The sequence below is a fragment of the Mastacembelus armatus genome, chromosome 14 (assembly GCF_900324485.2).
Source record: "Mastacembelus armatus chromosome 14, fMasArm1.2, whole genome shotgun sequence".
Classification (NCBI taxonomy): domain Eukaryota; kingdom Metazoa; phylum Chordata; class Actinopteri; order Synbranchiformes; family Mastacembelidae; genus Mastacembelus; species Mastacembelus armatus.
This window is the reverse complement of record NC_046646.1, coordinates 8260204-8285336: the sequence shown is the minus strand read 5'-3', so window position 1 is coordinate 8285336 and position 25133 is coordinate 8260204. Positions and strand designations below refer to the sequence as shown.

The 25133-nt window shown below is 39.9% G+C and overlaps 2 protein-coding genes across 5 annotated transcripts; both read left to right on the top strand.

Moving 5' to 3' along the window:
* Positions 1-4043: 4043 nt before the first annotated feature.
* LOC113143005 (protocadherin beta-15-like) lies at positions 4044-8634 on the top strand. The gene is made up of 4 exons (XM_026328419.1): positions 4044-6575; positions 7502-7563; positions 7921-8024; positions 8363-8634. Exons 1-4 carry the CDS (start codon positions 4044-4046, stop codon positions 8632-8634), a joined length of 2970 nt encoding a protein of 989 aa, XP_026184204.1.
* A 3566-nt stretch (positions 8635-12200) lies between these two features.
* Positions 12201-21213, top strand: LOC113143469 (protocadherin alpha-C2-like). Of its 4 annotated transcripts, none has more exons than XM_026329109.1 (3): positions 12201-14798; positions 17756-17792; positions 18765-21213. In XM_026329109.1, exons 1-2 carry the CDS (start codon positions 12366-12368, stop codon positions 17765-17767), a joined length of 2445 nt encoding a protein of 814 aa, XP_026184894.1. In that variant the 5' UTR covers positions 12201-12365; the 3' UTR covers positions 17768-17792; positions 18765-21213. The 4 variants fall into 4 exon arrangements, with proteins under 4 accessions (XP_026184894.1, XP_026184893.1, XP_026184891.1 ...); XM_026329108.1 differs by having other exon boundaries at positions 18762-21213; XM_026329106.1 differs by lacking the exon at positions 17756-17792.
* The last annotated feature ends 3920 nt before the right edge of the window (positions 21214-25133 follow it).

Below are 25133 nucleotides of genomic sequence, written 5' to 3'. Positions count from 1 at the left end.
CTGCTTGTTGGTGGGGTAATTGTTTGCTCTCTCAGTGACCTGAATTGCTCTGTAATCTCTGACTCTTCAATTTAAGAGCCACTTTCTTTCTCATATGCAAAATGTGTTCATGTGTTCATCTTGTGATGTGTGCTTGTATCATTTTTTGTAGGATTTTTCAGTTTGGGTGGCATGAAGTAAAACAGTATTTCCATAATTACATGCTAATAATCTGCCCCTAAATTTACCCATGACAGCAGTCTTACTCAGTGTTGAAGGCACAGGCCACTGGTTCCAATTTGTTTTCTTGTGTGAGTACTGTATAGTTTGACCAATGACTTACTTTTGCTTTAACAGATTTTGATTTCTGGACACTCTTAGAGCTTAGTAATGGGTTCAATCGATTTGGCTGTGGGGTTTTAAACAGTGCTTGGATTAATCGATACACTTAATAGATAATATACTATACAGATTAATAAAAACAACTTTCAGGTTTTTATGGCAAGTTAAGTCCTTCTACAAGACACCTGTTTTATATTATTATCTAGCTCCTAATTAATGAATTCATTATGGAGAAGCATCGAGTGGACTGTTTGACCACTTACCTTGTGGATCAAGGCTGCAGAACATCTGGACCAGAATCCATTTATTAACAGTTTGATTAACATTCACAGCTGCAATTACTGAAACAATCTTTAATTGGCTCTTTATTAATATTCATAATTATAGATGACAGGAAGTGAGAAACCTGTGACCCTTTATCTATTACTTTAACATTTGTGACTGCAGATTTAAGGGATTATTTAGAAGATAGAGCCACTAGCTTTAATTATCGATTTATAGTAACGACATTTTAACTGCTGTCATGATGGCTTCTTATGCATAGAGAAATCCATGAGGCTTCAGTTATAATTGCTAGTAGCTCATTACTAAAGGATCATAAGATTCCCACGTTCTCAAAAATATTTGTAACACATTAAAATTGTAATGGACCTGACTTTTTATAAACCAACATTTCTGTAGTTAAAAATGATAAAAATGTTAGGGGGCACAGGTCTGTTACTTTCAGTCATCTGACAAAAATGTTAAATCATTAATAAATATTTCTTTCAGTATACCATCAAACCTACACTTCTGAGTTGCTGTGGTCCATTTGAGCTATTATTTATGAAGTCTATAAAAAAGACCTTTATTAATAGGTTTGGAGGCTTCAGCTGACACAATATTGACAAGAAGGATACTCTTGGTTTCGAATGGGGAAATCTCAAATTTCAAAGATAAAGCATACAGTTCCCCTGTCAGCTACCTCCTGTGGGAGCCATGACTTTTGATGAAACAATATTTTTGACCATTATGAAAAGAAATAGGTGAAAAGGAGATACAGGTTCTTTTCTTTGCCTTTCACTTTCCTGTGACTGTGTTTTCTCAGGCAAGAATTCAGTGTTTATGACTCTAGAGGCAGTCTGTGTCAGGAGCTTTCCATGTGACAACTTCAATAACTCTGTTCTCACCTGTCCATCTTTCCAGTGACATGAATGTCAAGTTCCAACAAAAAAACCACTGAGCCTAGTTTAATAATGCAGGTGATGGCCTCATGAAAATCCATGTGCTGTTAAATTTACAGGCAGCAGGGAGAAGGATAGATTCACATAAAACTGTGAAGCTACTTTAGACAGCACATACACAAGGTGACTTTTATGTTAGTGACAATACCTGTGAACAAAACATGTCATGTGCTGATAAATATCAAAATACAGGTTCCATAACAATTTCTTTAAAAATCAAATAAGCACAAGAGACTTATCATCTCTTCATTTTCCTAATTCACTGATTTTTCTGTACTCGGAAGGAAAAGATTTACTGGGTGCAACAGAGACTTTAATAATAAACACAATCAACCATGCACATGAGGTAATATCTAAATGGATTTTTGCAGACTATTGAATTGCTTAATTTATTAATGAAAATTTATGTTTACAGATGGAATACCCAAACTGGAGCCAAAATCCCTTTTCCTGGTAATGTTATTTGTGCTACTGGGAGCATTTGATAAACTCAAATCACTTTCCATCCAACCACCGTACACTCAAATGCATACACATTCTCTCATACACCAGCTTTTTATACTTTTCTTACTGTCAGACTGTTGAAATTGATACTGCAACAGTCCCTATATCTCTTTCACACCCCATTCCCATAAGATCTCTATCTAATATAAAAGAAAGTACAAGGTGTATTTGTTGCAAGAAAGGAGAATAGCTGTTAGTATGTCCCTCTAACTATAGCAATCAATCATGCGAACAGTCATCTCTGTTTGCTTTTGGCTTTTCATGCCAGGTCGTACAGAACATCTGCAGTGTTTCACGAGAGCTTAAAAAATAAAAATGTTAATGTTGCTGCATGTAGAAAATGTTCCATGGCAGGAATTTTGCCATTTAAGTGGAGTGCACATCACTATTTCTTTCTAAAACCGCTTAAAAGCTACAGAATATAGGCTAACCTGTTCTAATCCTACAGTTTTAAAGCTGGAAAGTAGTTAAAGACAAAGGGATTGATATTCTGAGTTTGCCCTTGAGTGAGAGAAAGAGGACAGGAGAGAGATAGTTTGTGTGTGTGTGTGTGTGTGCGTGTGTGTGTGTGAGAGAGAGAGAGAGAGAGAGAGAGAGAGAGAGAGAGAGAGAGGGAGGACAAGGGAAAGTGACAGAGATAATCTCTTTTGTATTTTTGATCCCTAAATGTGGTGGTTGTGTCCCCTTATCCCAGCTACTTAGTTTCTGCAGTGTGTAAGTGATGCTATGCACTTAGGCTGTGAAAAGCAGGTCAATATGACTTTTGAGAGAAAACCACATGTGCATCACATGGCTAGCCTTGGGATTATTTCTCACAAAATGTCTTAATTCCTCTGTTCACTAATGATCCAGGGGAAAATGCCCTCTAATCTCCATTCCATTAATTAAAAAGAGCATGAGCCCATGGAAAACCTCACCATCTGCTGCAGCTTCATTCCTGCAGACAGATTGTGTTTTTGGTTTTTAACCAGGGAACTGGTTCAGATCTAAAGGGTGGGGCATGCATTGAGGTGGATGGTAAACAGATACAACTGCTCTATTTCTGTATTAACACACTGAAATATGCAGAAAGGTGCAGCTGTAAAAGGAACAATTCCTGCCAGAAGAATCTCTGGGAATTTGAACTGATTCCTGAGAACAGTTTTACATCTTGCAGACTTCAAATCCATACTGTGTAATCACTACTTAGAGGCTTCATCATAATTTTGTAGTAGGTTAATAGAATCAGTTTCTATTAAAAATATATGGACTTTCATTTTTAATGTGAATGCCATGATGTTTTCATTAGGTAAGGTCTTTTGAAATAGCTTCTCCTCTCTTTTATAAAACTCAATAAAAGATTCAACTGAAAATCTCACTTCTACTAAAAACAAACAAAAAAGCATTTCATATTGATTTCCTCACACAGTTCCAGTTTGTTACAGGAGTAAGTTTCTAATAGAATCTTTCCGTTTTTTTCTTGTGCTGGAAAAATGAAAACAAAACAATTCTTCATTAAGTCAAAATTAAAACCAAATGCAGCTTGATTAAAAAAACATTTGATTTTTCTCTGGTTTTGAGGCTTTGAGTGAATTATGCTGAAGGGGAGTTTATATCCGCTTATGTTCAAGTGTATCAGTTCATGAAACTATTCCAAATCAAGGACGTCTGACCTGCGGTCATAGCCTGGAGACTGTGACATGAATGTGATCAAGCTGGTGGGCAGCAAGGATAATCTGAGCAGATGTCATTTCCCCCTCCTGTTGGGGTAGTAGGGCCAATAATCAACGTACGCACACACAGATACACAGAACTCATACTAATCTGAGAGAAGCTCATAGCCCCATCCCCTTTCCTCTCTTTTCTCTCCGGCAAGACAGTCGCTGTTCCAGTCCCACCAAGTTTTTTTTTTTTTTTTTTTTTTACCAGACTGTATATTTCACAGTTCTGCTTTAATCATCAGTACACTAGGGACATAGTCCTTGGCGTGAATTGCGACGTTGCATCAGCCTACAGATGGACAGACAAGGGGCGCAGAGAAGACTGTATGGGAAATGGCATTTAGTGAGCCGTTTTGCGTTGTTCACTTGTTTCTTGGATGCAATCTGGGGACAGATTCGCTACTCAATCCCAGAGGAACTGGAGCATGGAGCATTTGTTGGCAACATTGCGGAGGACCTGGGCTTAGATTTGGAAAAGCTCGCTGCGCGCAGATTCCGAATAGTCTCGGGTGCCAAGAAGCAATATGTGGAAGTAAATTTAGAAAATGGAGTTTTATTTGTCAATGAAAGAATTGATCGTGAAGAACTATGCGACCTGAGTTTGTCCTGTTATTTCCACTTGCAAGTTGTTATAGAAAACCCTCTGGAGCTTTACAGGGTAGAAGTGGAAATTTTGGATGTGAACGATAACTCTCCTAGTTTCCCTTGGACCGAGTTTAATCTGGACATATCGGAGTCCGCTGCGCCAGGATCCCGTTTCCCACTCGAGAGCGCACAGGACTTGGACGTGGGATCCAACTCGCTCCGCACCTATCTGCTGAGTGTAAATGAGCATTTCCTTTTGGATATACAAACGCGCAGTGATGGCAGTAAGTTTGCAGAACTGGTCCTACAAAACCCACTGGACAGAGAACAGCAAAGTGCACATCAAATGGTCCTAACAGCGGTGGATGGAGGCGCGCCAGAGAAATCCGGCACTGCGCAAATTGATATAACCGTTTTGGATGCAAATGACAACGCTCCTGTATTTGATCAGTCATTTTACAGAGTGAGGCTGGCCGAAAACGCACCTAAAGGCACGGTTGTCATAAAACTCAATGCATCCGATTTAGATGAGGGTCCTAATGCTGATATCATCTATTCATTCAGCGGCCACGCTCCCATCAAAGTGCGCCAGCTTTTCAGCGTGGACTCCCGTACAGGAGAAATCAAAGTCAAAGGAGTAATAGATTACGAAAAGGCCAGGATGCATGAAATTTATGTTCAGGCTAAAGATAAAGGTCCGTCTGCTGTGGCAGTTCACTGTAAAGTATTGGTGAACGTTTTGGATAAAAATGACAACCTTCCAGAAGTGATCCTGACATCAGTGTCCACACCTGTGCAGGAGGACGCGCCCCCAGGAACAGTGATAGCTGTCATCAGTGTAATGGACAGAGACTCAGGTGAAAACGGGAATGTGGACTGTGAGATTCCCCACCAAGTTCCATTTCAGCTCCACTCGTCCTTTAAGAACTACTATACATTAGTAACTTGTGATTTTCTGGACAGAGAGACAGTCGCAGAGTACAACATCACCGTTACCGCGCGAGATCTGGGCTCCCCGCCGTTATTCACTCGGAAAACTATTCTAGTGCAAGTGTCTGATGTGAATGATAACGCCCCTCACTTCAAACAGCCTTCATATACTGTGTATTTGACTGAGAACAATGCACCTGGAGCGTCCATTTGTTCGGTGACTGCACTGGATCCAGATTCTGGTCAAAACGCATATCTCTCCTACTCTATACTGGAAGGTGACATACTGGGGATGCCGGTGTCCACGTACGTGTCCATAAACTCAGACAACGGGAACATTTACGCGCTGCGATCCTTTGACCACGAACAACTTAAAAACTTTCAGATCACAGTTCAAGCCCAAGACGCCGGTTTTCCGCCTCTAAATAACAACGTTTCCGTAAATATCTTTATTTTGGACCAAAACGACAATGAACCTGTTATTGTCTCACCACTCCCGCAGAACGGCACAGCGCCCAGCGGAGCAGTGCCCAGATCAGTCGATGCCGGTTACCTTGTCACTAAAATCAGCGCAACAGACGCAGACTCAGGTCAAAACTCGCGTCTTTTTTATCAAATGCTCCAAGCAACAGACCCCAGCTTGTTCAGCGTTGCTCTGTACACGGGCGAAATCAGGACGATACGGCAGTTTATGGAGAAAGACCCCACGAGGCACAGACTGGTCATTCTGGTGAAGGACAATGGTCAGCCACCCCTCTCGGCCACAGTTTCCATCATTCTGTCAGTGGTTGACAACCTGCCAGATTCGCAGCCCGATTTGGGTGACCTGTCACTAAGCCCACATCACAGCTCCAACGTCACTCTGTACTTAATCGTGTCTTTAGGCGCAATTTCCCTCACATTTCTGGTGGCTATTCTAATCCTGGTTGCAGTGCGGAGACTGAAGGGCAGACCGTCCAACACAGAGTCCAACGTCCCCTCTATCAACCTGTGTTGCTGCTGCTGCTCTCGCTCAGAAACGACCACCACCACCACAGAAGTGTTCAAAAAGTCCAACTTAAATGTTCGGATGTCTAACGGCGCGTCCGGCTGCGCAGAGACAAACAGCAACGGGGCGCTTCCACATGTGTATTGTTATAAAATGTGTCTGACGCCGGAATCGTCCAAAAGTGACTTCATGTTCCTCAAGCCGTGCAGTCCGGTAATGTCAGTCCAACAGAACAATGCCAAGAGCACAGACTACCTGACTTCTGGCTGGAGCGCACTGGACCGTAATGAGCTGACCAACAAGAGAGCAACAACCCCCAACGAGGTAAAACACTGTAATCTTCCTGAAACACACAAATCAACGAAGCAGATTTCTTTAATCTCTTTATAAGTTACACTTAAACCAAACTTTATCCTCTGGGTCAGCCCTCCTATTATTTTCATCCCACATTTCAACTGGAAAAGAGGCGTTTTAAACACCGGGGGTGTTCAGTCACATTGATATACCATAATATTTTAAAAAAGATGTTTTAGAATATTTTGCATAAATAGTATAAAATGCTCTGATGATTGAAGTTTGAAGAAAAAATAGATGGACATCACAGATATGCATACAACTACTGTAGGATAAAGACAACTAACAAAGCAGGTTGGCAATTCATTTAAATAATCAAATGGAAAATAGTTTTAACTAACCCACTGTGACAACAAAACCGTCTGCAGACTGAGCAGATTATCCCAGTGTGTCAAGATGTGTGACACGGGTATAAAAGCTGTTTCAACGGTAAAAGAGATACTTTTTTTTTTTTCTTATCAGAGACTTGAGACCTCATGTTGACACTGTTACAGCAGTATTTGTGCTCCAGTAAACAACAGCAGTACATCCATCCATATTGCAACTCATTAGTCACAAATGCAGATTATTTACTAGCCTTCTGCAATTTTTAGGAGATGTGACAGCTTCTCAGTCATTTTAATGTTGCAATGGGGTGCCTATTATATCAGTAATTTGTCAAAATGTAGTTATTAAGACACATCGCCTCAGGTTTTCCAGCTGCTTCACTAAGATTAACTGTTAACAAAAAGGTCTGTCTATAAAATGTAACTTCACAATAAAGTATCTTCCATATCCCATATCTGATTCCTCTAGCCTTGTAGTTACAGTACATGACTGCATCTAGACATAAACCACCTCTAATTGTTTCACTTGATCTGGTTACTACATTTTTTTTGTGTGTTTGAACTATGCAGCTAAAGTATTCAAACAAAGACTGGACATGGACCAAGAACCAGCGCAACTCAGCATATAAGAGGTGAATATATAGCTCAGCCCATAACTTTGCACACACATGAATCAACACAGTTGCATGGACATTCCCAAAGTTTTAGCTTGCATTTCTCAAAGTAGTTCATGGTGAATTTTGAGGTCTTCTTTGGATTATTGTCCTGTGGTAGAAATAGACCTTTTTGGTTTCCATTTCTTGATTGGCTGTGTAATATGATATTCAGAATCCTATGATCTACTGTAGTACAGTCTTTACTTGACTTTCCCTTTAAGTGCCATTTCTTAGTGAGAATTTGCTGGAAGCACTTTGCTATCAGTATATATATTTACATTACATTCACATACATTTATAAGCTCATATTTATATTTCCTCTATATTTTTTAGGTATAGTACAGCAAATATGGAAGGCACTTTTTCACATCAACAGAATGATGCTGATTCCTGCTCTGTGGCACCACAGTACTGGACCTGGGGAAACCATATGAAAGGTACATGGTTGCAGCTCTGCAATTGAGGTTCATTATTGTTGACAAGAAAGAGGAGGCAGGGGGGTGGGGATCTGTGTGTGTCTGTGCCAAAGGATTTAGTCTGAAATCTGAAATGGTAACCCGCAAAGCTGATAACACCAGGCATCAAAATAGGGGGGATTTTAATGCATCAACATGAGGATTACTTAAGTTGCTGCAAGAGGTGTTTTGCTTTTGTTTGTTTTTTTAAGCTAAACTTAAGAAGATGCCTTATTCATATCAAGCATACTATATGCAAATATGAGGTCTTTGCAGAAATAATCTTCTTATACAAACTGTAATTTATGCACATTTTACAGACTGCAAGATGTCTCTTCAAGAGGGAGCAGTTCCTAAGTACTCATGGACTCCAAAGCACACCAACCCCCACTCAGACCCGCCGGACTATCAGCACAACGTATACATTCCTGGCACCACGTCAGGCTACAGCACTCTGAAGCTGGCACCCAGAGGAGAACTTGATGTGTACAACACCTTCTCCACTTTTGGGAAGAAAAAGAGATCTGTCACTAACTATGAACAGTCCTTTGACAAAGATGATGGTTTCATAAGCAATGGTATCTTTAAATAATATATCAATTATGCTGTATATTCTGTGTACTGTACATATTCCATTAATTAATTCCAATAATAACTAACTTTCTTCTTCAGTGGAGGTTTTGCTCATGGGGGTTATATTTTCACATTGGAAAATTAATATCACTCCTTGCAACATGCATATTTTCCATCTTTGTAAATACTATAATAAACTAAGCCTGTTTTGAGTTATAGGTAGGTTTTCCAAGTAGCAAAGAGGGCTGTCATGAGGTAAAGCAAGCCTTTTAAAACTATAGGGCAATGTGGTCAAGATTGAGAGCAGTGAAGTGGAACATTAGGAGAAAGGTTTTTCTTTCCCAGCAGCAGTGAACTCAGGTAAATGTGATTTGATCTACTTGGAGGCTGCTGGTTCTCAGCAAGGTTATGTTGAATGTAAATAGGATCTCAACAGTTTACATTGTATTACAAAGGGGTTATTCATATATTAGTCACTTTTATGTACACAGACATTTTTGTCTTGTTAGGAGTGCAAAGAAGTAAACCATTTTATAGTCTTTAAAATAGTGCTTTCTATTTGGAATGGACATATTTACAGTCAGATATGTATTTAAAACACTGGACCAACTACACTCAACAATAAAGAATCTTTGTGGACATTGTAATTTACAAGTAGATCTTGGTTGGATGATTAAACTGCGCCACAGAAACAGCTGTCTTATTAGTTTGTTGACTCTCTTCAAATCATGCCTGAGTGCATTTGGTAACAGGTCGTTTGTTCACAAGTAATAACTCTGATTGCAATCCAGACACAATCCAGAAGGAACGCAAAGAAATGTAGATGTAGCAATGTGAAAATAAGAGTATGCAACATAGATTCATTTAAACTAGAAACGAAGGGTGTAACAGTGCATCCATGCAACTTAGTTCATTTAGTGAGTGTGATAGGAATAGCATCACAGCTGCTTTGGCTTGTGCAGCAGACCTTCACACTTTACCTTGCAACCTTCACATTTACATTGAATGTTGATGGCATTTAAAGGCAGGATGGCACAGGTGAAATGATGCAGCTCCAGTAATGTTACAGTAAATACAGACCTATACACATTTCAGATTTATATCTATCATGGGATATCACTTCTATATCTACAGATTATAATTCACTTCATAGTCTATAAATAAGTCTAATAATAAATCTATCCTTATGTCTGTAATTGTAGATAGATTCCAATTCCATATCTGATGAAAATGCTATATATCAGGAATGCAGTAAAAGCAATCTCATAAATTCAAAGATTTTTTAATATATATTTTTACACCAATTTTTATTTACATCAAAAGTTGACATTAAGGAACAATCATGAAAATTCAGAAAATGACAGCAAGAAATACATACCTCACTGCCCAGTTCAAGACACTTTCCAACTACCACTGTAGTCAGTAAACCCAGGATTTTAAACTACTTCTGTGAAGTTTATCCCCAAGACCCCTCTCCTACTAACTGAGCTATAAAATAAATAAATAAATAAACAGACCAGTGGGTTAATCTTGAGTCTGACTGCCTTAGGGAAGTACTTCATGTTCATAAAGTTGCCAAGAGACATTTTCAGATTTATTTTGAACTCTCTGAAGATCAAGTCAGAGGGATAAAACCTTTGAGGAATAAATAAATAATTTCCCTGTCAGTTAGAATCTACCATGAATCCAGATTGAGTCACAGCTTTATCCTGCCAGTCAAGCCAAGATTTATCTTTGACTGTACCACAAGTAGTTCCCTTTTATTTCCACTAGAGGGCCCATTTCCCTCACAGCTACCACCTCTTAAAGAAGGGGATCATCCCTGCACAGTATCTGTGCTTTGTATGCGTGCTGGAATATATGTATATATAAAATTTCCCTTCTCACCCCTATGGGTGGTGTGTGTGTCTTCCTCAATCTCGGGTCCTCTACCAGAGGCCGGGCGTTTGAGGGTTCTTCGCAGTATCTTAGCTGTTCCTAGCACTGCGCTCTTCTGGACTGAGATCTCTGATGTTGTTCCTGGGATCTGTTGGAGCCACTTTCCCAGTTTGGGGGTCACGGCCCCGAGGGTGCCGATTACCACGGGGACCACTGTTGCCTTCACCTTCCACATCTTTTCTAGCTCTTCTTTAAGCCCTTGGTATTTCTCCAGCTTCTCATGTTCCTTCTTTCTGATGTTGCTGTCACTTGGGATTGCTACATCTAGCACTGGTAATACTTCATGTGGAATTACATTATTAAGATACTGTACAGTTCAGCCTGGGTCTGTTCAGGGAGCTGATGCAGACTAGGTGATTTGTTATGTTATTGCATAAGTCTGCATTTCTTTAATTAAAAACAAACATGAAGTATTTAACTACTATATTTTAGTAAGCATCTTTGGCCTTCCTCTATCCCAGACTGGGATGATGTCCAACGGGGCACTAGGTCATTACTGAACATTAAGAACTTTCAAAATTGAAATTTATGTCTATCAAATTTATCTGACAACTAAATATGACTTCACTTTCTGACTGGGGTCTGCCTTTCACTTACAATCATTTTGAAAAGAATGGTCATCATCATGACTTGACAACATTTATAGTGTGTTTAAGAAACATATAACTTTTTTAGAGACAACAGTTTGATCTTTTAAAATATAACTCAGAAATAAATCTTTTAATGCAGCACAGTTACAGCTCCTGTGCAATGCAGACACAACCCAAAGGGAAAGTAGACACTGTCACTGAGTAAATCAGTCCAAAATAACATATTAAACGCATTAAACGTAGCAGATGACACTGTGTGGGTTGCGTGTGCATGTGTGTGTGTGTGTGTGTGTGTGTGTGTGTGTGTGCCTGGTAGGTGAGTGTTCTGTGATTCTCTGAATCGTCACTAGATGGAGCTAAAGGACAGGAATGACTGTCTTCACTTCCTGTAAACACACAATCCCATTAGTTTGGGAAATCAAATGCAATCAACTACAGCAACAACTCTGACAGAGAGTAAAAGCTGCATATGACGGCATGAGCCAAACCGAGGTAGATGCTTCAATGGCGATCCCTCCAAAACAATAAAAAGGTACAGTTTCTTATTAATGATGTTGGTGCAAATGCTACTCTTCTACTCCCTTAATACATTTAGAAAAAGACTAGATTGAACACCAAATGAAATTAAAAAAAAAAACCAATTCTATTATATTATTTTACTAATTAATTAGTTGCATCAGCAATATGATCCCAGTCAGTAAGAGCCTCTTTCAGTATAACTTTATTACATCTTATTGGCAGTAATCACTAAAGGGACTTTGGAGAAGTTGAATGATTTAATAATAAAATAATTCATTGTACTGTACATACTGCCATGTAACATTCGCGTATTATTAAAACACTATTTTAAATGCAGCTTTGCACACTGTCTGCAGAACGTCCACTGAAGGTTTTGTAATTGAGAGTAAACAAATAAAATAATAATGATAGTTTAAAGGATTTGTTTTTTAATATATGTATATTTTCCTTTGGGTAAATTGTGGTACCAGATTAACCCATTTGTGCACCCCACAATTTCAGGCCACACAGATGCTGTGTACGCCCCTGCGGAGCGGTGCTGAGAGAGCCCAGCTCCTCCAGCGGTCCTGTACTGTATGTGGCCTACTGCAGCTACCGCTACAACTCGTGGAGCCAAGAATGACACCGGCGCTGCTCGTCCTCCAGACAGCCTGAGCGTAAGGGCGGATCTGATTCATTTTTATCTTTAAAAAACACCAAAACGATGGCGTTTACCATTGCACCTTTACGGACACGACTGATCGTGGCTGTCTTTACATTCATAACACTATGGGGATTTGCGCTTTCCATCACTCGGTACTCTATTCCGGAGGAGATGGAAGAGGGCTCCTTTGTTGCCAATCTGGCCACAGATTTGGGTCTGGATGTTCGCAGTTTGGTGCAGCGCAGAGCAAAACTCGATGTCATCCACAGCAAAAATTACCTTGACATCAACAAAGACACAGGGGAGCTGATAATCCGCGAGAAGATTGACCGGGAAAGCATATGCATGACTAAAACGACCTCATGTTTTTTAAAAATGGATGTCATACTTGAAAACCCCATTCGTATTTTCAACATTGAACTGGAGATCATGGACATCAACGACAACGCGCCTTTGTTTCGCAGAAAGACAATGCACTTGGACATTTCAGAGGCAACCCCTCCCGGTGAGAGATTCTCACTGACAAACGCCGTGGATGCGGATGTGGGGGCAAATTCAATCAAGACCTACTATCTCAGTGAGAGCAAGTACTTCAACATAGATATACAAACTGGAAGCGATGGATCCAAATATGTGGATTTAGTGCTCAGTGGTAACTTGGACCGAGAGGAGCACGCAGATCATAATTTGATTTTAACCGCTGTGGATGGAGGGGTGCCTCCCCGCTCCGGCACCGCCAGCATCATCATTAATGTCTTGGATATTAATGACAACGCCCCCCTCTTCAGTCAGCCAGTGTTTGCCGTCAATGTTTCGGAGAACTCGGCTGTGGGGACAGTGGTCATGACCTTAAACGCGTCGGACTTAGATGAAGGCACAAACGCCCAGTTAATATACTCATACACACTCTACACCTCAGAGAAGACACAGGAGCTCTTCTCACTTGATCCAAACTCTGGTGAAGTCAAGGTGAAGGGGGTGATCGATTATGAAGAGAGCCAAAGTTTTGAGATGCACATACAGGCTCAGGACAAAGGTGCGAACCCCCTGTCGGGACACTGTAAAGTGATGGTGCTCATCACAGACCTGAATGATAACTACCCTGAGGTGACCATCAAGTCTCTGAAAAGTTCTCTGACTGAGGATGTCTCTGTAGGTACGCTGATTGCGGTGGTTAGTGTCAGCGACAGGGACTCCGGAGTCAACGGGGAAGTGGAGCTCACCCTGAATCAGCAAGAAACCTTACCCTTCCTGCTAAACAAATCCTCAGAGGGTTACTTTGAGCTGCTAGTTTCAAAGCCACTGGACAGGGAGATAATTAGCAAATATGACATCACGCTGAAAGTGACAGACAAAGGCTCGCCACCCTTATCTGAAAACGAGAACATCAATTTAGAGATTCTGGATGTCAATGACAATGCACCCACATTCTCCCAGTCCTTCTACACAATCCACGTTGTGGAGAATAATCTACCTGGGGCATTACTGACATCTCTGAGTGCATTTGACCCAGATCTAAATGAGAACCAATACTTGGTTTACTTCATAATGGAGAAGGAGATTGTTAACACATCAATGTCAATGCTGTTCTCCATCAACCCTGAGAATGGTGATCTTTATGCCCTAAAGACCTTTGACTATGAGAGAGAGAGGGATTTCCTTTTCCACATTGAGGCTAGAGACTCTGGTGTTCCCCCGCTGAGCAGCAACGTGACAGTTCACATCATCATTGTGGACCAGAATGACAACACTCCTCTCATAGTGTCACCTTGGCGAGCTCAGGGCTCTTTAGTAGAGGAGGTGATACCAAGGTCCACAGAGAAGGGGCACCTGGTGGCCAAAGTGATTGCTATTGATGCTGATTCTGAGCAGAACGCCAGGGTCACATACCAGCTCCTGTATATTACTGATACGACCCTCTTCAGCCTGGATCAGTATAATGGTGAAATCCGGACAACAAGGATGTTCAGTTACAGAGACCCAAGACAACAGCGGCTTGTGGTTATTGCCAAAGACAACGGTGAACCCGCTCTGTCTGCTACAGTTACCATCAAGATATCAACAGTGGAACATGTCATGTCCTTCTCAGAGACTACAGAGTTGCCACTAGAATATGACGTCTTCACAGACCTAAACCTGTACTTAGTCATTGGTTTAGGGGCGGTGTCATTTCTGCTGCTGATAACCATCTTGGTTATTATTGTGCTGAAGTGTCAAAAACCAAAGCCAAAGGCCCTTAAGATCCCCCCAGCTAACAGGAACAGTGTGATCAGCAGAAACAGCGTGATCAGCCAAAGAAGCTCCACTGTTGCAGATTCCACGCTGATCTCCAGCGATGCCTACTGGTATAGTCTGTTCCTTGCAGAGACCAGGAAGGGCAAAGTGGTGGTGAGACAGCCCATAATTCCTAAAGGAGCTGGGTATTTTGTGTCCAGTATACCCAGGAGCATAGGGCCAAGTGAGACCACAGACTCCAGAGCGTCCACGCTGGAGGTATGTATAAATGAAACAGCAGTTGGGTTTAGCTGCTGTTTAGGGTGATAAGCCATGAGTGATGGACAGTTGCAGCAGAGGGGAAGCTTTTGAAACGGGATTTACCATAGTATAGAAAGTTCTTACATACCATCATTTCTTTCTCTGGAGGCCCAATATGTTGTGTAGCAATGTTGATTATATGGTTCAAATACAGTGGGTACGGAAAGTATTCAGACCCCTTTAAATTTTTCACTCTTTGTGTCATTGCAGCCATTTGCCAAAATCAAAAAAGTTCAGTTTATTTCTCATTAATGTACACTCAGCACCCCATCTTGACAGAAAAAACAGAAATGTAGAAATTTTTGCAAATTTATTAAAAAAGAAAAACTGAAATATCACATGGTCATAAGTATTCAGACCCTTTGCAGTGACACTCATATTTAACTCACATGCTGTCCATTTCTTCTGATCCTCCTTGAGATGGTTCTGCTCCTTCATTGGAGTCCAGCTGTGTTTAATTAAACTGATTGGACTTGATTAGGAAAGGCACACACCTGTCTATATAAGACCTTACAGCTCACAGTGCATGTCAGAGCAAATGAGAATCATGAGGTCGAAGGAACTGCCCAAGGAGCTCAGAGACAGAACTGTGGCAAGGCACAGATCTGGCCAAGGTTACAAAAGAATTTCTGCAGCACTCAAGGTTCCTAAGAGCACAGTGGCCTCCATAATCCTCAAATGGAAAAAGTTTGGGACGACCAGAACTCTTCCTAGACCTGGCCGTCCAGCCAAACTGAGCAATCGTGGGAGAAGAGCCTTGGTGAGAGAGGTGAAGAAGAACCCAAAGATCACTGTGGCTGAGCTCCAGAGATGCAGTAGGGAGATGGGAGAAAGTTCCACAGAGTCAACTATCACTGCAGCCCTCCACCAGTCGGGGCTTTATGGCAGAGTGGCCCAACGGAAGCCTCTCCTCAGTGCAAGACTCATGAAAGCCTGCATAGAGTTTGCCAAAAAACACATGAAGGACTCCCAGACTATGAGAAATAAGATTCTCTGGTCTGATGAGACCAAGATTGAACTTTTTGGCATTAATTCTAAGCGGTGTGTGTGGAGAAAACCAGGCACTGCTCATCACCTGCCCAATACAATCCCTACAGTGAAACATGGTGGTGGGAGCATCATGTTGTGGGGGTGTTTTTCAGCTGCAGGGACAGGACGACTGGTTGCAATTGAAGGAAAGATGAATGTGGCCAAGTACAGAGATATCCTGGAAGAAAACCTCTTCCAGAGTGCTCAGGACCTCAGACTGGGCCGAAGGTTCACCTTTCAACAGGACAATGACCCTAAGCACACAGCTAAACTAACAAAGGAGTGGCTTCGGAACAACTCTGTGACCGTTCTTGACTGGCCCAGCCAGAGCCCTGACCTAAACCCAATTGAGCTTCTCTGCAGAGACCTGAAAATGGCTGTCCACCAACGTTCACCATCCAACCTGACAGAACTGGAGAGGATCTGCAAGGAAGAATGGCAGAGGATCCCCAAATCCAGGTGTGAAAAACTTGTTGCATCATTCCCAAGAAGACTCATGGCTGTACTAGCTCAAAAGGGTGCTTCTACTCAATACTGAGCACAGGGTCTGAATACTTATGACCATGTGATATTTCAGTTTTTCTTTTTTAATAAATTTGCAAAAATTTCTACATTTCTGTTTTTTTCTGTCAAGATGGGGTGCTGAGTGTACATTAATGAGAAATAAAATGAACTTTTTTGATTTTGGCAAATGGCTGCAATGACACAAAGAGTGAAAAATCTAAAGGGGTCTGAATACTTTCCGTACCCACTGTAAATGCCCTTAGTACTGATTCTACCTCCATTTTATAAATGCATTTTAAATATATGCAAAATTAGACTATTTTGTTACTGTCAAGTATAAAGCTAGCATTTATTTTAAAAAAATGAATATTTTTGGGGGAAAGTGATCATTTGGACAAACTTTGTGCTGGATAATGATTTAGTACAGTGCATTTAGTCAAATACTGTTCTGGTCCCTAACCGCATACAGGCCTTTTGCCTTCCTCAAGTCTTTTTCAATTATACCACTTTTTTACTTCCACCTTGAGAGAGCAGTGTACTTTATACCACACTACATTTATCTGACACTTAGTTCCTAGTTACTTTTCCAAAAACAATCATCCTCCAGGTCATAAACAGCCTTTATTTTCAGTGTATTTTAGGTATAACTGATTCCAAATAAAACCCAAAATGGGATAAAGCATCACTGAGATTGATGGGGAAAAAATAAATACTGCATTTGATCAATTTCACATACATATTAAAATATGCAATGGACAGTAAGGCACATATTATTATTTTTAAAGGTAACACAACAAAACCTGGGAAATTAGTTGCAATGTTTACAATTGGCTATATTGATTACTATGATTAGAACATTGTGATGTATGTGGCTGTTCATCTATGTGCTTCTAACAGCGATTTCATTGCATAATTAAACCAAACAAATACCCGCCACCATGGCAATCTGAAAATGTGCCAGTGTTTGATGTTTTATGAAGCATGTAGGTCATTTATTTCAGATGCATAACACAAAATCAGAGCATAACCAGTGGGTGTAAGAGGGGGAGTACTTCAAAGTAACCCAGACATAAAGGGGGTCTTTTAAGGACATGAAGTGTTGCTGTACCAAGCGATAAACATGGTGCTGGAGGTTTGTAGAATCTCTGGCTCCACTACTGCTGATCCAGATGGTGTTTGCTTTGGTACAGCTGGACCTGCAGACTACTCGGAAACAAGGGCTACTCTGAAAGATTAAACAATATGAATATGCATTATTACACAGGTGCATATGGAGGAGAGAGACATTTGTGCATGATGTGTGTGTGTGTGTTGTCAGAGTGAGTGCGAATGTCTGAGCTTCACACATACCACTGAACTTGTCTCTTTTTTCTGTTCTTAAGTACTCAAAATGAAAGGAAGCCCATTCTACAACTGGAGGTATGCTGGTTGCTAAGTGCATTCTGTAGAGCCACTATGATTGTGTAGAGATTCTTTTTTTTTATCCTTTTCTGTTTGGTGTGGCTCAAAAAAAAAAAAAAAAAAAAAATTGGTTCAATAATCTGTCACACTTTCCCATATAGATCTTTGGTGTGATTCTTTGACCAACATATTTCCCTGATACAATAGACCAAAGTGAAATATTTCCATTTGTCTCCAGTCAGGATCTGTCCCTCACATACCCAACACACTGCTCTAATGCAATGCTATTGTGAGCACTGAATTTTAAATTGGCCAGTCTCTCATGGGAGAAAACCAATCAGCTTATACTAAGAGCTGAGATTAGAATAAAATTGGCTGCAGGTCAGATTTGCGTTGTGCACATCTGGCTATCTTGGCAGAGATTCAGGGCAAAGTGATGGCACAGATAGAAAAAGGGATTAAGCAAGAAATTGTCCTGAATAGGGTCTCGGCATGAAACGTACCTGAGAGCAGTGATTGCATCAACTATCTCCACATCCCTGCACACAAGCTCAAATAGACCATGTATCAAATCTGTGGGCAATGTCCTGAAATGAGATTGAGCCCATTCTTCCCTCCCCCTCTGCAGTTATATTGGCCCACCAAATAGTATATACCACGCTGTGATGCCTGCTTGTGCATGCTTTATTTACCCCGTCCTGCTTCCCTATAGTAGTATACGGTTTTGTCATTTTATTTTGGCTCTGAATGATTTGGTGCAAACTTCAAATACTCAAAAACACTGATTGAAAGAATAGAAGAACATGCACCTAAATATAGAAACTTATTGATTTACCCTTGCATTCAAATGTCCCCCTGAACCCAATGACATATCAATGATGGTGGCAGTAACCAGTCACGATCCACTGTTGCATGAGTGGGGACTTTCTAAGTTTACAGTGATTGGTTGACTTTCTGTTGGGGCTAATTTTATGTTCTGTCTCTTAGCAGGAGCCCAGAAGAGAACTGCCATGATATAATCATCTCTTCATGGGAGTCTCCGGCTGAAATCCTTCCCTGTGACTCACAAAGAAGATGTAAAACTACTGTCCTCCCTCAGCCTCTCTGCTCCAACTTTTCTTTCTCTCCAGTTCCTCTAATCCCCCATATAAACATCGACCATTAACCACATCAGATCTCTACCTTCTTTTCTCTTTTTCGCATGACTCTGCATGAATCCGCAACATGGTACAACAAAATATTTGGGCATAGAACTGAAAACATTTATGGCAAAATATCTAAACATTACTAGAGTAGTAAATCATCCCGCCCTCAATGCTTTGAAGCTCCTCAGTGGATAAATTTGCCTTCTCTCCAGGGTTTATGCTGTGTACTTTTAGAAACCATATAGCTCATCATATGCATCTCCATTACTCAACATCTTTTAAGCAAAGGTTCAGAACACATCTTTTTATAAATACACATATAAATCAGGGTAAATATGTTTCTTCCATAAATCTGATACTGAACTGTAGCTGGTTATGCCATTGAGTCAGGCTTCACACTTTGTGTTTGTCTTTTTACTTTTTAGCTCTAATCGGAAATTTAACACTTCTAATGTGTTATGAGTCTTGCTTTTTTGTGCAGCTCATAGTGTCAGTAACTTTCCAATGAAAATAATCAGTGATCAAATTTTCTTTGTGTAAAATTTGTTTTATAATACTTGGTGTATTCAACATTGATGAATGTGTGGAAATGGTAAAAACAGGAGGGAAAAAAAAGCGTAAAATGAAAACAGACATAGGAGATACACCGTTTCTCTTTAAATTTGATTATAGATTCTGTAGTTCTACAGAAATCATAGTCATTTTTATTCAGATGTACTGTGCTGTCTGGCCAAGGTAGGCACCGATTAAAACACTCAGACAAAATATATTTTTGAAAACAGGGTCAAAAATCAATTCATCTTTCATATAAGCTATTATCTTCTCCAGTTAATTCAAACTGACTTTTTCCAGGCTTATAAAACAGACAATTCAAATATAAACTGCATTAACTCATTGCACACAGAGCAAATTGTAATAATCAATTAAAGATTAAGTAACAACAGAAATTAAAAAAAAATATTTTGTAATGACAAATACTCTGTTACAAATATTAAATACAAATAGTAAAATGTATTTATCTTTGCCATGGTGCAAGGGAAAATAAGCTCCAGACAAGGTGTTGTTTTATGAATATTCATGTTTTTATAGATATTTTATGTATTGACTTTTAATGCCGCTTTTGTGAGCTTCTTTGTGTTGCATATTTGCAGTTTAGTGCATATGATGTTGTTTTGATAGTGTATATAAGTTAAACTGAAACAGGAGTGTTTTTCTTGACCTCAATGGTAGTGCTGTTACACTACTGTGAAGCCCAGGACTTCAATATCTCAGAAACAAGGAGCTTAACATGGCCGCTGATTAGGGTGCTAAATTATTAAACCTAATTGGGTGAGGTAAGGAAATTGGATTGGAAGAAGGAGAACGCAGTGGTATTTATAGTTGCAGTATTCTAGTGCTAACTGCTGCTGAATACATATGCAGTTCAGAAAAGTATTAAGTGAGTGACAGTGCTGATCACGGCACTAGCTCAGCAATGCAGTGAAGATGGAATATTTCTGGATGTATCCAGCTACATATTCTGAGTCAGTGAAATCTAACCTCTCTTCTCCTTTCTCGCTGTTACACAAGGCTGCTCAGACATAAACACTGTCTGTCTGTCAGACTGAAGATGTCACATAATGGGGGAACTCTTGCTGTGGAGTACATTTTGTATGATAATTGATGCCGGAACCAGTTGATTCCAACAGTGTTTAAAGAATTAATAAATTGCACATTTGATGAGCTCCTTGTGTGCCTTCTGCATTCACTATATATATATATATATACATATATATGTGAATGTTGATTAATGAAATAATGGCATTTCGTACAGTGTTACAAATTCCACTCATCCCCATGATAAAATGCCACCTGGAATTGTTTAGGTGTTGTTGAATAGGGGCTCAGCCTTTTGGTTTCAGGACAGACGTTCTATTTAGAACCAGTAGATGCATTTATTGTAAACCGAACTGCTTTATACTTCGTGTTTTTTATACAGTAGAATTTTTTGATATCTTCTGTATTCACTGTGATTGAATGGCACAGGAGGTGCTTGTGCTTGGTATAGTAAAAGTATGTTATTTCTCATTTGTGTATTCAGTTTTCTCACTGCTCATTTTCCAGTCAGATTGTACAGTATGCTGAGAGACTTGCATCAGGCGTAATCCACTTCCAACCCACTTAGTGGATCCAAGACAGTATGGGAGAGAATGGCCTTGCTTTATTTTCAAGTCTAGTTAAGTGTTGGATTTTGATGTTGCTTTTTTGCTCTTCTGCCTGATCATGCTAGTTTGAATAAAGCTTTTTAATCTGTCTTTCTGTCATTTCCTTGATGAAAAATGAAAAGTTACTAAAACTGACTTTTTGGATGAGACACATATACCCCCTCTCTCTCTCTCAGATACACATGTTCTGACCCAGTTTCTCTGTAAAACACTCTGTACTAATTCTTGGAAATTGAAAACTAAATAAAGGAGATGTGCCTGCAGTTCAAATTGCAGAAGCAGACAAATAATGGCTTTGTCAGGATTAGTAAAAGCCTAGAGCCAAATTGCATAGTTTGTATTTCACTGTGACCACACAAGACTTTCAGTGTGCAGTCCTGCAGGAAACTGATCTGTCAGTCTGAAACTAATTTATGTATTAAAATTATTGCAAGAACTATAAGCTCATTTCCTCACATGCATTTTATTTCTAAATATACATTATTATGGTACCAGTGTTTTTCTGCATACCGCATTGCTATCTGGTTTTAGTGCTCATCCGCAATTTCCACATGGAACAGCTGACCTAAGTGATAAATTTGATAGCAGTGTATTATAGCGACAAGCAGTCAAATTATGAACGTAAAATTGAAAACAAATAAATCAGACTATGTTAGGTAGTTGATAAACTAATGTTTATATCACCTGCTTCAGCACTCTAGCACACTGAATTGGCAATACTACACTGAAGACCTTCAGATGTTCTAGTTACTTGTGCTTTAAAAGACTCAGAAGTAGGTCGGTGGAGTAGTGCAATAAGCAGTGCACCTGTGGCTACATATGTGCTGAGTATTGTCCTAATGCTTACAGTCAATTCTCCCTGTCAGAATTTTTCAGAACTAGTGCTGAATCTGTTGTGCAGCCCTGCTGTAAAGACACAGCACACGGGTTAAACTGGGTATATACAACAGCTGCACTGAAAAACCTTCTCCTTTCCACAGTGCAGTAATGTTAAAGATCCAGTTATACATAACCATTTCCTTGTGCAGTGCTTTCATTTTTTGTAGCTGAACTTCATCATAAATAAGTTTAAAATCCATGTTCCTCACAATCACAGATCTGTGTTTCTTTGCATTGGGCTAGACTGGTAGAAAGCAGTGGGCTGAACTTTTAAGTAAGGATTATATTTTTTTTAATGCTGTGATGAGGGCAAGCAGCTTAAGCATATTTTAACCAGATTATCTTGATTTGCTCAGTCTTATCTAGATGTGGTCACCATGAAAGTCTATTTGCATTAACAGACTTATCAATGTGAACCTAATCTAAAGAAACTCATCTTACATTGATTCAAATAATGCTGTTTTTTTTTTGTACTAGCAGTTGTCCACAATATTTGTACACAGATTTCCTAAGTGAAGCTGCAGATGGCAATAGTCAGTTCAAGATTTAGCATATGACGTTTTTTTTTTTTTTTTAGCAGGCAGTATTCTCTGGTGCCCTCTGTCTGTGCACAGCCTGGTGTGTGTGAAGGGTGTGAGGTTAGTGTGGTGTCATCCTGTGGGAATCACATCATTTTGAGGAATAGATTCCACAGCTCTGATGTGATTAGGCCATGTCTGAGCAACTTTGCCTGCTAGACAAGTTTATCAGTGCAACTGTCTGGAAATATCCAAATCATTTTTAGTCACAAAACACAGTTGCTGCAAATGCTGCAGTTACAGGGGTTAAGTTCAGATTGTGGACACCACCTGAACAGAAATACAAACTTTATGAGTTCATGAGAAAAACAGTCAAATGATCACTTCTACCTATCAGTGTTCCTATTACCGACAATATCAGTCAAAGTGTGAGACAGGCTATGGGCGCTTGACCCATTTGTATGAGTGAGTCAGATCAGCAGAGGAGATACCCTGGCTGGAGCCCATGCACAATGGGGCCATGAGTCTTATCACCTAGAGCTTTGGTATGCAACATAGTTGTAACGAAGTGAGGATACATGTCCACTGTGTGGCCCAAATGCAGGTCAGAGTGAAGATTGATTTATCATATATTAGAGACATCAAGGCATTACAGCAGAAATGGATACAAGCAGATTTCCACACCCCAGACAAAACAAGAATACAAATCTATGAATGCATCTGCCAGGTCTGTGGTTTTACACAGTAAATCTCCACAGACAGCAGGCGCCTTTTTGCAACTATATTACATCACTAGAATGATGTTTTAATGAGGGGAAACACTGCTGTAGATTAGAGAGAATTTATGTCTTGGTTATTGCAATATTTATATATTGAAGTGAATACGCGAATAAGGAACAGACATCACATTGACATGGAACCAGTGACTGAAACAGTTTATGCTGATCTCGAGGACAGGATGATGGAGTACCATGATGGAGTTAAGTGCATTTGAGATTTGGTCTCTATCTTGAGTGACGCCTGTGGCGGGTTATTTATATTTGTGGCTGTCCTTGCCATGGGGTCACTGCTGCAGCTTGTGTTGGCCATTCTGTGCCGATTGTTTTAGGTGACTGCATGTGAACTGCAGACTGGCACAAATAATTCAATGTCTTGGAAAAATGTTCACGTTTGTCTAAAAATATACATAAAGGTGGTAATTTCTATCTTTAATTAATACTGCAGTGGTCATAATTGTAAGCTTGAATCGTATAGACAATTTGTATCACATTTGGTGCACAGATGAACTGACAGACACAGACTTGCTTAAGGACAGTGCAGCTGTCTCTACTACTCCATCTTGATACCCAATAACTTGGTTCTTGTTAACATACATATTTGAATAAAGAATATAAAGACTATCACCATGTTTTGTTTTTTTTTTTTTTTTACTTTCATGGTGTTTGCATTATGTTGGGATTTAAAATGTTGATCACAACTGCCACTGAAACATTCATCAAATTGCTGTTGCTATGGAAACACAATTTTCTGAGTCTTATGCAAGAAAAAAATAAAATGGTTCCTACAACCAGGCAGGTGAACAATTTAAATGGGAATGCACATTCTGGGTGTCTTTACCAAAGACTTGCACACAATGTACCTGTATAATCACTAATTTGACTATTTCCAGTCCAGTTCCCACCAGCAGATCTCAGTAACAGGTCATCTGCAAACTCCTTTGAATCGTCTTTCTTGACTTTCTTTTATTTTTCATTCCTTCTATTATTATGACTGTGTCTCATAGTGATCCAGCTGACTCTGCATGGATTATTCAAAAGAGCCATTATGGCTCTCCTCCATTTGATGCATTCAGCTAGTGATCTATTCTGCTTAAGGCTATCAGGACAGCCTTGCCCTGCCAGCTGTTGTGACCAACTTTGCTTATCTGTTTTGGATGGATTTGTCAGACCTTAGCTACAGCTTAAAATAAACATAGCTTCCCTTTCAAAGCGATATGTTTGTATTGACTTCATACTTATAATGAAAATGTTTGAAGCCACTGCTCCATGTTACTCGACCACCAAGCTGTGTGTTTCCTATTCAGTGACATCCTTCCAGTTTCTTTATTGGTACATGAAACCATGATTGCTGATTGCTGTTATCTCCAGGCTCTGCCCTCAAGTTTACACAAGGGAGCCGTGGTTGCTGACCTAGCAATCTGTGTTTAGCCTCATTTTTATGAGACTTGCTGCTTCAATATGCTTCCATAACAAACCCGATTAAAGAATTTAATATAATCCATAAAGGGACATTTTGTACAACTATATGCAGCAACATGGGTATATTTGAAGGTTAATAATTAAAACAGAACTGGCAGTTTAAATGCATTTATCCATCAGAATGCATTTTGGTATTTAGGATATTATACTTGAAGTGATGTTACTTGTATCCATGTTGACATTCTCCTCTTTTAGAAACTACTTTCAGATTATTACTAATACAAGGTAATCCAGTATAACCAGTAATTATACAAGGGTGCCCAGATTTATTTGGGTGCGGGTGAGCTCCATAATATCACCGCACACAACCTGAGACTGGGGAACTGTCCATGGTTCTGAAAGTGATGCTTTTTTT